At 35.4% G+C, this 12,515-nt stretch overlaps 3 protein-coding genes across 3 annotated transcripts; 1 reads left to right on the top strand and 2 right to left on the bottom strand.

Annotated features, from left to right (window-relative positions):
• Positions 1-1,254: 1,254 nt before the first annotated feature.
• On the bottom strand, positions 1,255-2,122 carry LOC117575320 (uncharacterized). Its single transcript, XM_034259477.2, has 3 exons — positions 1,695-2,122; positions 1,515-1,637; positions 1,255-1,452 (listed from the first exon to the last, which is right to left on the bottom strand). The coding sequence occupies exons 1-3, from the start codon at positions 1,997-1,999 to the stop codon at positions 1,317-1,319; spliced, it is 564 nt and encodes a 187-aa protein (XP_034115368.1). The 5' UTR covers positions 2,000-2,122; the 3' UTR covers positions 1,255-1,316.
• A 318-nt stretch (positions 2,123-2,440) lies between these two features.
• LOC117575319 (serine protease 7) lies at positions 2,441-5,289 on the top strand. The gene is made up of 5 exons (XM_034259475.2): positions 2,441-2,648; positions 3,263-3,670; positions 3,730-3,838; positions 3,894-4,180; positions 4,242-5,289. The coding sequence occupies exons 1-5, from the start codon at positions 2,576-2,578 to the stop codon at positions 4,538-4,540; spliced, it is 1,176 nt and encodes a 391-aa protein (XP_034115366.1). The 5' UTR covers positions 2,441-2,575; the 3' UTR covers positions 4,541-5,289.
• A 6,081-nt stretch (positions 5,290-11,370) lies between these two features.
• LOC127566031 (uncharacterized) lies at positions 11,371-12,263 on the bottom strand. The gene is made up of 3 exons (XM_052007405.1): positions 11,795-12,263; positions 11,607-11,729; positions 11,371-11,551 (listed from the first exon to the last, which is right to left on the bottom strand). The coding sequence occupies exons 1-3, from the start codon at positions 12,118-12,120 to the stop codon at positions 11,410-11,412; spliced, it is 591 nt and encodes a 196-aa protein (XP_051863365.1). The 5' UTR covers positions 12,121-12,263; the 3' UTR covers positions 11,371-11,409.
• Positions 12,264-12,515: the final 252 nt, after the last annotated feature.

Below are 12,515 nucleotides of genomic sequence, written 5' to 3'. Positions count from 1 at the left end.
AGCAGGAAAATTATTAAACAATGCAGCGCAGACAGACAAGAGAACACACAGAAGAGACTATGGATCAGAAGGACAACAACTGACACGAATGTTGAAAGCCAGTGAATGTTGCTATGCAATAGCAAAATGCTGACCTAAGACCATAAACAAAATGACGCCAAAGACAAAGAGCAAAATGGCCAACTCGAACGTCAGCACAGGCCCAGAAACCCAGAGACAATAGCCGCATCAGAACAAGCGGCGCAAACATGGCAAAAATGTCGTAGCAACCAACGAGAAGTGACTTTCTCGCACACAACATGACAAAGTGTCAGTCGAAAGCCTCAGTCACAGCCACCCGCTGCGCTGGAGTTGGGGTTGCAGTACTATCCAAGCGTACATAGCTAGTCAAATGGAGTCAGCAGGAGAGCCACGTATTTGTCAGTTTGCTTTTCAATTTAAGCCATCCAACCGGGTCATAGAATTATGACTATCTAGCCAAGCAAATAACAAGCAGAAAAGGCAAGGCTTTACTGTACACATTCCCGAGTTGTCCGACTGGAGTTGCATGCAACACAGATCGGAAACTATGCTGAGACCAGATAAATCCCTAAGCTACTTTTGTTTCTTAAAAGACTTGGCGGAATTTTTTTATGTTTGAATTATACTCGCTCCCCAAAGGGTAATTCTACATTTGTTCCTATAGAAAATGTATGTAACAGGCATGCAATGTATTTAATTAATACTAATTTGAATTTAATCGTCTTTCACGACTCTGTGACGACTATATTCCTACAAGCGCCTACCTTTAAGCTACATATCCATAAACTGTGGTATTGAGAGGAATGCAGAAATTAGCCGGCTAATCAAATAGTTTATCCTTATTGGAAAACAAGATTACCTTACACATCTCTAATACGTACTTATTATCTCACATTCCTGATAGCTTTGATCAGTTACAAATTTTAGAAGCTTTTCCAGAAATAGTTCTATGTGGCAAAAAACGGCAGTCTCTGGCAGGTCTTAGCTGTTTTGGTTGCCAATTTGTTCTATTTTGTACTCTATCATATACCCAAGTACCACATTTGGAATATATAGAATCTTTTTTAGAATATTTTAAGATAATTATGTCGTAGTCAGGCGCACTCGATTTTAGCCTTCCTACTAGTTTTAACAAAAAGATATAATACTACCTACTAGATATAATATCTAGATAATTAAATTGTTATTTAATCTGAAAAAATGATTCCCTCTACTTCTAGCAACATTTAGCACTTACTATGTAATAGCTCGTTTTATTAAGGTATCAGAAAATGTAAAATACCCTTTCGAAGACATTATGTTATATCGGTATTCATAATAATCTGAAGACGCCATCTCTCCCTTTCGGAAAGCTGAAAGAAATTCTTGCTTGTGTGTTTCACATCAGTCATATGATGCAAAGGTGGCCAAAAGCTAGTTATAGCCATGCAACTAATGAAAATATTTTATGTGTTTTTTATTTTGTTAGTATCTAGCCACATTTAATTACTCACCGCACAAAGTAACATGCATCAGCTGCACTACTTTGAAAATCAATAATTTTCTTTACCTCATGCTTCAATTGCGCCTCGTATGACTTTAACGAATCTCGATAACGATTGGCGCAAATCATTTCACTGTTTCGAGATTACAGTTGACAATATTGAAATTTCCCTTTTACCATGTATACTTACTAAGGTATTCGGAACTTCCTATAACTTGGCTGGCGACTCATCAAATCGGGAGAATCATCAGGTTGGTACTTGGCATTAGAAAGTATTTTACCTATTATAGTCTCTGTTCGATAATTGGGTCTTGGATCAGAGGTATGTCGTTGGGTGAAGTGTTTCATTGATGGTCTAATATCTTCATTTGGAACATGGGTAGTCGTAGTCATGGTCCTTGTCATGGTTTTTGGTCTTGACAAAAACTTCGAACGACTTGAATCCCTTCTTGATGAAATTCTAACAAATGATTTTTGCTCCTCGACTTGGGACATCTTGAGAGATATGTTTTTATATTATTGTTTTCGTTGTTTACTTTTTATCAAAATTTGTTGGTGTTTTTATTTTCATGTATGTATTTTTTAGTGTTTCTGTTAGTGTATTGAGCATATTATGGTACAACTTTGTATTAAGTTCAATTGTAGATTGATCTTAAAGCAACAGCTGCCTTGATGCAATGAAATTTAATAATTTTAAGTAAAAGTTGAGAGTATTAATCTTTTCTTCCGCTCTGAGTGAGCAACGATATCGTTAAGTCGCTCTTTAAAGCTTCGCTCTCACGATTAATATTACTCATATACGCTCTCACTTATCTGAGCTGACAATCGTATGCTCTGCGATTAACGAAAGAGTCACTCGGTGCTCTCACAATAATGACAGCTTTTAAATCTCACAGGTCTCACACTATTTAAAAGCCTGTCACAGCTGACTCTCCGATCAGTTCGAAGCCATTATCAACAGCTTAAAGGTGGTTCCGCGTGTCGCTTAAATTATATTTTTATTTTGATTAACGCATAGTGCGATAATCAACCAATTTTTGTAATTCCATTTTGACGTTATTTCCCAGAATAATGTTGACTCGAAAACCTGTGGGAATTCTTATAATTGGCATGCTGTTGCATTGCGCAGTTCACGCACAACAAAGTTAGTACAAATCGCGTAATCAACGGGTTTTGCAGTGATTCACAAGCTACGCTACGAACATGACTCTATACTTCCATCTGCTACCCTTGCCCCTCTAAGGTCTCACTATCAGTTATAATAATCATTGAATTCTCGGTGCTCATTGGCGTCGCATTCGTCTCATCCGCCTCGTGAGCAATCTGACGCCAGCAACGTGTGAAAGTGAATGACATGCTGTTGGCATCAGGGCAATGACAATCTGTTGGAATCGGGAAAAAAGTTGAGATTAATGCATTCAACCAAATGAATAACATAAAACGAACAAATGTCAATTAATTATCATCTTGTTTATAATATTTATAGTATGTGTGTAACAAAAAACACTGCTGTGTAGCAAATGTGTTATAAACGTTTTAAAATTGATAGCAAAAAAGCAAATTATTTTGTTGGCCTTGTGAATAATGCATGTGCTTTCATGTAGTCAACTTTCAATTCTTTGCGGGAATTAAGTGGAAATAAGAATAAATACAAGATTAACATGTTAATGAACGACAGTAATCAATATTTACATTCTTACAAGTTTACTAACAATACCCCCACGTAATAACTAATGAATATATTCATTTCATATTCAGATTGTGTGAATCCAAACAGAAACTCGGGCTACTGCTTATCAATCTACGACTGCCCTAGTTTAATTGATCTTGTCCAGCAAATATTACTTACCAGCAATGAGCGAATGTTTCTGAGAGATTCCCAATGTGAAAACGGATTTGGGCGCAAGCCTTATGTTTGTTGCACTCGTGATAAAAACTACGCCAGTGTGGCAACAACAACACCGACACCTGCAACTACAACTACCACAGCAAGGACAGTAATTCAACCCAGTCCAACGTCTGCCAATGGTGATAGAGGTCAGGGAGAAAGCCTCCTCCCAAGGCCACCAGCATGTGGACCAAATTCGTTCTTAGATCGCATTTACAATGGCAACGACACAGCGCTTGATGAGTTTCCATGGATGGCATTGCTTGAGTACACGAACAGTGAGTACGAATGGCACTTATAGAGTAAATCTGATAAATATTGCTTATTCATTTCTTAGAAAGGGGTCAACGGGAGCTAAATTGTGGTGGCAGTCTGATCAACAATCGTTATATACTAACCGCTGCTCACTGCGTAACTGGCCAAATATCCGTCGAAGTGGGTCAGCTGTAAGTAAAGAACAATTCGATTCAACAAAATAACTAACATTTATCTATATTTCAGTACTACAGTGCGATTGGGCGAGTACGATATTAGCAAAGAAATCGACTGTGTGAGGAATGTTTGCAACCGGCCTGTGCTCGAGATTGGTGTTGAAGAAGTGATTGTGCATCCCCAGTACAATGCTGATGACAACAATCGTCATCACGATATCGCTCTCATTCGCCTCAATCAGCAAGTTGAACTCAATGAATATATTATACCTGTCTGCCTGCCATTGGTCAGCACACGAGCAGCCATTAATACCAATGACAAGCTCACCGTGAGCGGCTGGGGTCGCACTCTTCTTGGTGAGTACCACCAAAATAAGAAAACAATAGAGCAAGATCTGTAATCGTATTTCTTTGGCAGCTCGACAGAGCAACATCAAACAACGCATTGATCTGCCCGTTGCGGATCAAGATTATTGTAAGACGAAATTTGCAACTAAGAGAATAAGCGTCATAAGCTCGCAATTGTGCGTGGGAGGTGAATACATTCGGGATAGTTGCGATGGGGATTCAGGCGGACCATTGATGCGATACACGGGTGCTTGGTATTTGGAAGGAGTTGTCTCATTTGGTAACCGATGCGGTCTTGAAGGTTGGCCTGGTGTCTACACAAGAGTTACTGACTATATGGATTGGATAATTGGGACTATTCGTCCCTAAGTATATCAATTGGAGGAACTATGATTCACGATTTGTCTCACTAGATTTAAATAACAAAATTATCAGAAAAACATTCAAACCAATCAAACGCATTCTAATTATTTCGATTCTTTCAAGAGTTTAATTACACTTTATGTTTTGTTGCCGGCATATTCTGAACCAGCATTAATACTTATCAGTATGTAGAAGCTCCAAAATTGTAAACTTCAGATGGACCATCGTCTTCCAACGCTTGCCCAAAAGTTAGTATGAATGTAAAGAAACAAGTAACAAAGCTTCACAGAATTGAGTGAACCGCTATCTGGTTACAATAAAGCCAATTATAGGAAATATCCTTGATCTTAAAATTGTCTCAAATATAAATAGAGAAAATATGTGCGTTTATGTCATATATTTATTATTATTTTATTAACAAGTAATAATAAATTAATATACCAAAAAAATTCTAAAATATATCAGATACTTTATTATTATATCAAAATATATACACAGTACTAAAGAAGCAAGATTCTCTATCACAATAAACGAGTCCTTATGTTTCTTGGCATTAAATTGTAGCAAAAAAAAACTTCGAAATTTTTCTGGACTATATTTAGTCATTACATTAACTATTTTTACATTACCAATATACCATTATATTGATAAGATACTAGGCACCATTCATCCCTAAATAGAATAATTGAAGTAGCCAAGATTCACCTTTTGTCAAAATAAGTTTTAATTAAAAGAAAGCCGAGAGCCAAACTTAACCAAGTCAACGCATTTTAATTAACTTGCATTAAATGCGATTTTATCGGCAGCTGCAACGCTGCGTATACGTAATGCGCTTACTGCACCCGTTTGCGGTAATTAAAACGATTCGTGTTGTAGCTGCAGTTTCTGTTGCTGTTGCCGTTGCTTTGGCATTGCCGTTGCCGTTGCCGTTGCCGTTACCGCTGCCTTGAAAAGTAACTTTGGAAAGGCTGCTGTGAAGTTTGCCAGCGGCACCTACACTACGCCCTCTTAACGATTTTCTATGCAATTTGGCAATGCATTTCTATTATTCGCACTTGGCGTCCAGAATCTCATGCTTCAGACCCGATTAAATTGTTTGTTAGCGCTGCGTAATGAGTGGGCGTGGCTATGTTCAACAAAGTAGACAATAGACGCCTCGGAGAAAGGTTAATGAGGCCTGCAGGAGACCCAGCCAACAAAGAAGCAGTCAGCTGAAGTAAAATAAACTACAAACTCAACTGAAATGGAATGAGCTCAACAACGAAGCATCCTTCTACAGTTTGCCATTGATTGCCGTCCTTACAATCTACCCAGACTAAGGGCATTTTGGCTTACATTGTAGTACAGTGTTGAATGCTGGCCAAGTATAGTAATAGGCTGTTCTGTTTTAATTTAAGTAGTCTTTATATTTTCAATTCATAAATCTTAAGGGCAATGCCAATGTTGACTGAAAAACAATCCGTGAATTTATATGATAAAGTGCAGCTTTGGTTATCACTTGCCAACTAAGTTCTAGTCGCAACTGTTGCCAAAAACTGTGCTGCTTGTTGAAAAGTTTCGGCTTTCGGTTTGAGCCTGACCCATGTGTGGCTAAATGGGGTAGCGACAAAACCGAATAAGAAAAAAAAAACGCAGCCTAAATGTTAGCAAAAACTTGTAATTCAATTTTGGCAACTTTACACAAATGCAAGCCAAATGTAATTAACACGCACACAGACATAAACTCACACTCGGAAAATAGAGAAAATTGTAGACAGACAAAATGTTCGTACACCTGCTGGCAACACCAGACCAGACCAGACTAGACGGACTGCCGTCAATTGGCCCTAAAAGCATTCAGAACTCACACTCCAATCCATGTGTAATTTTGTGTGACGGCCTCCAGAGAATTGGTTCTTTTTCGACCAGGCTAAGCGAGTGTGGGTGTGGCATCACCCAAGTCCGACGTAGCGTAATTGAGTTGTGTTTCCAACATTTAAAATAGCCGCTGGCGCTAACGAGCCTGGATCGCAATCCTCCTCTCTTTACTGCTTTATTGTGGATAGCCGGCAAAGCTAAGTTTTCCAAATACGTAATGTCAGATGAGGGACTTTGAGAGGGATTAAGAGATATGCATATGTATACACTTGACTTTGATTCTCGGAGCACCTTGAAGAAAATAAAACAAAATTCAGGCATGGACGAGATTTCATTTATATTTTACTACAAAATGAATATTTCATGAAAAATGTGTTGCTTATAGCACGAAACCTAAAGCATTTAATTTAAATAAATTCTTTATACATTTTGTAATTTATTCATAAGTCTTCATATCATGCATAAATGCTTAAACTTCCAAAAACTTAAACTGAAGGCTCAAATTATTTTCTACTTTTACAGTTTCAATTTACATTGAATTTTCTCAAAGTCTTAGTTGTCGCCTGTTATTCAACATTTTCTTAATATTGCAGGATTATGAAATTTATACCAGACATTTTTAAATAGTTATTTTTCAACACCATGGTGTAGATGGATAAATTGGATTACTTCGAAATTAGTGAATTTTCAAAAGCATAGAAGTTAGTAGTTGAACCCAATGTGTCGACTGATATGCACTATAAATCTAAGCAACTTTTGTTAGTTTTGATGGTCAAAAAGAATATTTCACAACATAAAATGAGCCGAGTCTCTAACTCGGACATTACACAGTGATTGATGGATTGGGCAAACCTTACGCATACACCAATTGGGACGGTATAAAAAAGAGCGCCAAAAAACTCTGCAATAATTTCATTTAACATGCATAGCCAAAGAGTTGCAATGCACAAAGCTGTCGCCCCGAATGGCCCACAGAAAAACCAAATCCCGATTTTCCCACGATTTATGACTTTGGCCTGAATAAACTCATCGCTTGGCCCGATTCAGGATTCAAGCGTCCGTCAAAATGCCAAAGTGGATTTTGGCAGCAATTTTCGTTTTTACACTACCAAGTGCACAGCGAGTTCGATTCTCAAATCGATTTCATAGCCAATTCACCAATATTTAAAGTTTGCCCCGAAAATATGCTTCAACAACTTTGGTAATTCTGAAAATATGTTCAGCATATGTATTTTGGGTATATTTCATAAAATTATTAATTATTTGTATTTATAAACGCAAATCACTTGAAACACTTTCAGAATTCATAAATAATTTATTGTGTTTCATTTGTGTAAGTCAGTTCGAAAAATTGATATTATTTAATTGTTAAACGATGCTATTAAAGTATATACATTTTCCATGTAATCGAATCAATTCATATTTTAATTGGCTTTTTCCGTTATTGCACCCTTATTTTCGAATCGCAACCTAGGAACACATTCAATTGCACTATGTATGAGTATGTAATTGTGTGCGTCGTGTGTGTGTGTGTGTGTGTATGATGGTATACTGCACATTTGATTACCGCTTCTGGGCATTTGCATGGCCTTTAATGCGATTTGGCCCCGACCTCGTTTGTCAATGGCATTTGCTGATTGTTGCCGTTGATGCAACGGTAGCCACATCATTTGCCGATTCCCATTTGCAGAATTCCAGCACAATTTTATTATTTACTTTCCATTTGCATTTGCCAATTACCTAAGCCTCCCACATCGATAGGACAGTAGATTTTCAGTTTCGCTGCTGATTATGTTGCTTTTTTTATTTGCTGTCAGACTATAATTGAATTAAATTTTGTTTTCACATGAAATAAAGTGTCAAAAGAATATTAAAAATATAAATTTTAAACTTATTTTCGATAATATAAATTATTTAAATTTAATTAACACTATAAAGCTACAGTGAATAATGAAAACAACAAGTAAGAAAGCTACAGTCGAGTATTCTCGACTGTGATATCTAACAGTTTTAAATAATAACAAATCTGTGGGGAATTATTCTTAAAGCATACCAAATTAATAATAAAGGTATACTATTACATTCAAACAATGTACATATATGATTAAATTAAAGCAACTTAGAACAGTGGGAATAATATAAAATTATTTTTTAGGTAACTTCTACAATTTTATTTTGCATTTTTTCGTTTGTTTATTTTTTATGCAGTTCAGTACATCAAACTCAATCAAACCTTAAAGCCACTCATACTACACATACATACTGTACTCCAAAATAGCAATTTCAGCCTGTCATGGTTGTGTATCGATGATTTGATGATACAATACTTCAAAATATGCCCCGTTAAAATGCTATCAATTACCATAACTTCAATACTGAAACCCTAACAAAATTGCACGTCATTAAGAATAAAAATCTAAGGTAAATGCTTTATCGATATGATAAGGCAATTTTCACTTCATATTTTTAATTTACAAGCAACATTTTTTTCACAGAGAATGAATGAAAGCTCTTGAAATGATTAAGTGTTTGCTGGTGGCGTTAATAAATTTGCAGCATACTTTCAACAGGGGATGAATTGAACTTTTTATTTGCAACTTACCACACTGTAAAAGGAGCAAAAGTATTACAATAATGACCAGAGTGGGTCAGTAAAGGGAGCGACAACGTAATTTAAATTTATTTAACAACCAACTTGTTAAAATCGTAAAAAAAATGAACTGCAGTAACAGAGAACAACAACATAAAGTAGCTCATTAAATATCCTTAACGCAAACAACTCAAAACAACAACACACTTGCACAAGCCCAGAGAGCAAACAACTGACTTCTCGTTTAATTTTATATAAGTAGGAAATATTGTAGTAAAAAAAACGGCGCGAAAGAAAGAAGAGGGCAGCCGAAAAGAACGAGCCAGCTGTAAAGCCCCAGCAAGTGTATTTTTATTGCGTATAAAATGCATTTTGCAATGCCACAAAACTCAAGTGTTGTGCGCCCAGAGCGAAAGTTACGAGCAAAGGACCACAACACACACAGTTCCTTATGTACATATATAGTACGTATTTATAAAAGAAAACAGATGACTTGATTAAATTGAGCAGTATCTAAACAAGAATGATACTAAGACATAGATCAGATTATATTATATATATGTAGATTTATACAAAGATGGACTGGTGAGTCGCTGAACTCCATAATTAATTGATAAAAATTCGCTTTTCAGTTGGTCATCAGTGTAAACTACCTATTTTGCACCAACTCATTATCAAATAAAAAACAAATACGAAGGCTACACTCGATAGGGCCTAATGGTGAGATTTTCAGTAAAATGAAATATTCTAAAAATATAGCAAATTCATATACCAACAAAAAAAGCTAAAATATACGGTATTGTAATTTATTTAATGTTAATATGCAAATTGAAAGAATGTAAATACCGGAAAAATGCCAAATATATCTAAAGTAACATTTATTATATCGGTGTAGTACTAAATTTAAAATAAGTAATAAATTAATTAATAAAAACAAATCAATATACCGAGAAATACAAAAAAAACCGAAGGTTAGAGTTACTTTTGAAACAAATGCTTGCAGCTGTATCAAAGTTGAGTGACATGCTACTCAAATGACCGCCGTAAAACTTCTGAACAAATTCACACATATTGCGTTTAATCTGATTCGCCTGATGCGTCGGATAAATAAACTGGATGCGGTGAAGTTAACCACGCATGTAAATGAGCTGATAATGAGGAAGCATTAGCGGAATTGTTGATGGGCATGTACTTGAGTAATTGAGTAGGACGAACACATTCGTCATTAATAACAATTTGGTTGCAACATGTGCTCCGTTTTCTGTACAAAACATGGCATGAAAATGCTGGCCAAGCATTTAAGATACCATAAAAATACCCAACTCATATATGCCCACTCACGCCGGAAATTGGCGCACACCTTGCAGCTATGCAGCATGATATTAATTTTTTTCATCAGCATCATAAAAACTCGGGAATGACCACCACACGAGCCATTGCCCAGCGGCTGGCGCTCTGGTCAGCCAGGTGCAGGGGAATCAGGTAAAAAGAGACAGAGAAAAAAATAGAAGCTCAGCATGCGGAAATTATAATTTATTGCTCAAAGTTGCGGATACTGGCATGTGGCTACAGTGATTTTTCTTTCATTTGCTTTTATACTGTGCACCCTTTTGGAAAACCCTCGCGGCTGCCCTTAAAATTTAGCTGTGCTTATTGTTAAACTTTAATATAAGTACTTTTGTCTGGGTGCTAATGAAAAGTGGAAACCACAAATGTTTGACAACCAAAAATATTTCTCAACAAAAGCTGCTTAACATTTTGTTAAAATGTGTATTCATTCACTGAAGCAAGACGTTTGAAGAACACCCATTTAATCTATCTATTCTATATAGTCATAGAAGTAGTCATAACTGACATATAATTTATTTTTTATTAGGTCATAAAGGACTTAAAGAGCATAATGTTTGTCATTGAACACTTATTTAACTGCTTGATAACTGAAGAACAGAGAACCAACAAATTAAACATAAATTCTCTCTAGCTTTAAACTAGAATTTATTGATTGATCAAAAAAGTAATTTGAAAAAAAAGAAATGGTGCTGAGAATCATTTTCAAGAGAATACAATTTTTATGTGCGCCTATTGAGAAAAATTCATATTTCTATTTTACCATTTTTATTTCTCTAAGCTTCTCAATGTCATTGTGTTCAATTCGAAATACATATAGTATTTTGGATCATAAATTTTATATCGAGCAATACAACAATCGTGGAATATTGTTTGACAAATGGCATGTTTCCTGATGTTCACAAACAATTTCACACACACAGACATGGATGCACATCAGATAACACAATATTTAAATACATTTTAGCTATAGTAAAAAAGGATATCAAATTTGTATTTTGAGAAATTATAAAATTTCATTGAACCAAAAAATGTTACTTACAATGGTGTTAATGTTAAGCTGACATATTTTCGTTTCCAATTAAATTTCACTTAACTTCATATTTAATAAATAGTCTAAGCGTTTTCTTTGAACAGAAGTCAATTGAAAAAATTTTGTTTTAAAAATCTCCAATTCTTTTTTGGAGTGCAAAGGTGGCCAAAAAGTGGTGTAAGCAAGAATTCTGCAAATAATATTGGAATATAATATAATTTTCAATAAATTGTTTCCGAATTTACCTCTTTGTAAAATATTGATCCGATACTTTTCGTTTTGAAGCTATAAAATGTTGCATTTCTTTCAAAAACTGTGCCTGATACTTTTCCTTTGCTTCCATATAAAGTAATTGGCATTCGACATTACTATCAGATAATGGAAGTGACTCCAAAAAAACTATATACAACTATGTATGTTCGAGTGTACTCACTAAGCAACATTCTTGATAGTATAGCTAGGATGCCGGCTCAAATCGGCATCATCGTGAAAATTTTTTTCCCGATGCACCCAGTATTCTTGATCCCATTTTGAACTTTTATAGTATTGCTTTGTGTAAACGCCTTGACTAGATAATCCCTTTACAAGATTGTGATGATCGAATCGTGGTTGGAAATACACTGCAGATAGCCTCTTTAGACCGCGAAGCTTTTCAGGTCCCTTAAAGTTTTGGCTGTCGTCGACGGAAATACTACTACTTGTGCTATTCCTAAACAAGTTTGGCGCCGACGCTCGGTGAACAAACGCTTGTCCTTCCATATTTACAAGCACTTATTTTGGTTGATTTTTTCGATCAGAAAGTAACAAAATTGACTTGATTAATTTTATGTTCATTATTTGACTGAATCTTTTAAATATTGTGTTTAAATTTTGAATTAAAAATCAAACCTATAGTTTTAATTCGTTTTGTACTTTTTTCAAAGCAGTTCAAATACGTTGTTTACATTTGTTCTCTTATTTTATTGAAAACTTAAAATTTATTTAATTGTTTTAGATAATTCTCAACCTTATGTAGCAATTAATCAAACTCATTTCTTTCATCTTGAAATTCTGTGGAAAATCAAAGAAAATTGGGCAATTAATGCTAATAACAAACATAATTGCAATTACTGCTGAGTATGGAATAATAATCAGGCCATGAATTTTGTACGTAC

The sequence above is a fragment of the Drosophila albomicans genome, chromosome 2R, assembly GCF_009650485.2.
Source record: "Drosophila albomicans strain 15112-1751.03 chromosome 2R, ASM965048v2, whole genome shotgun sequence".
Classification (NCBI taxonomy): domain Eukaryota; kingdom Metazoa; phylum Arthropoda; class Insecta; order Diptera; family Drosophilidae; genus Drosophila; species Drosophila albomicans.
This window is presented reverse-complemented; position numbering and strand designations above follow the sequence as displayed.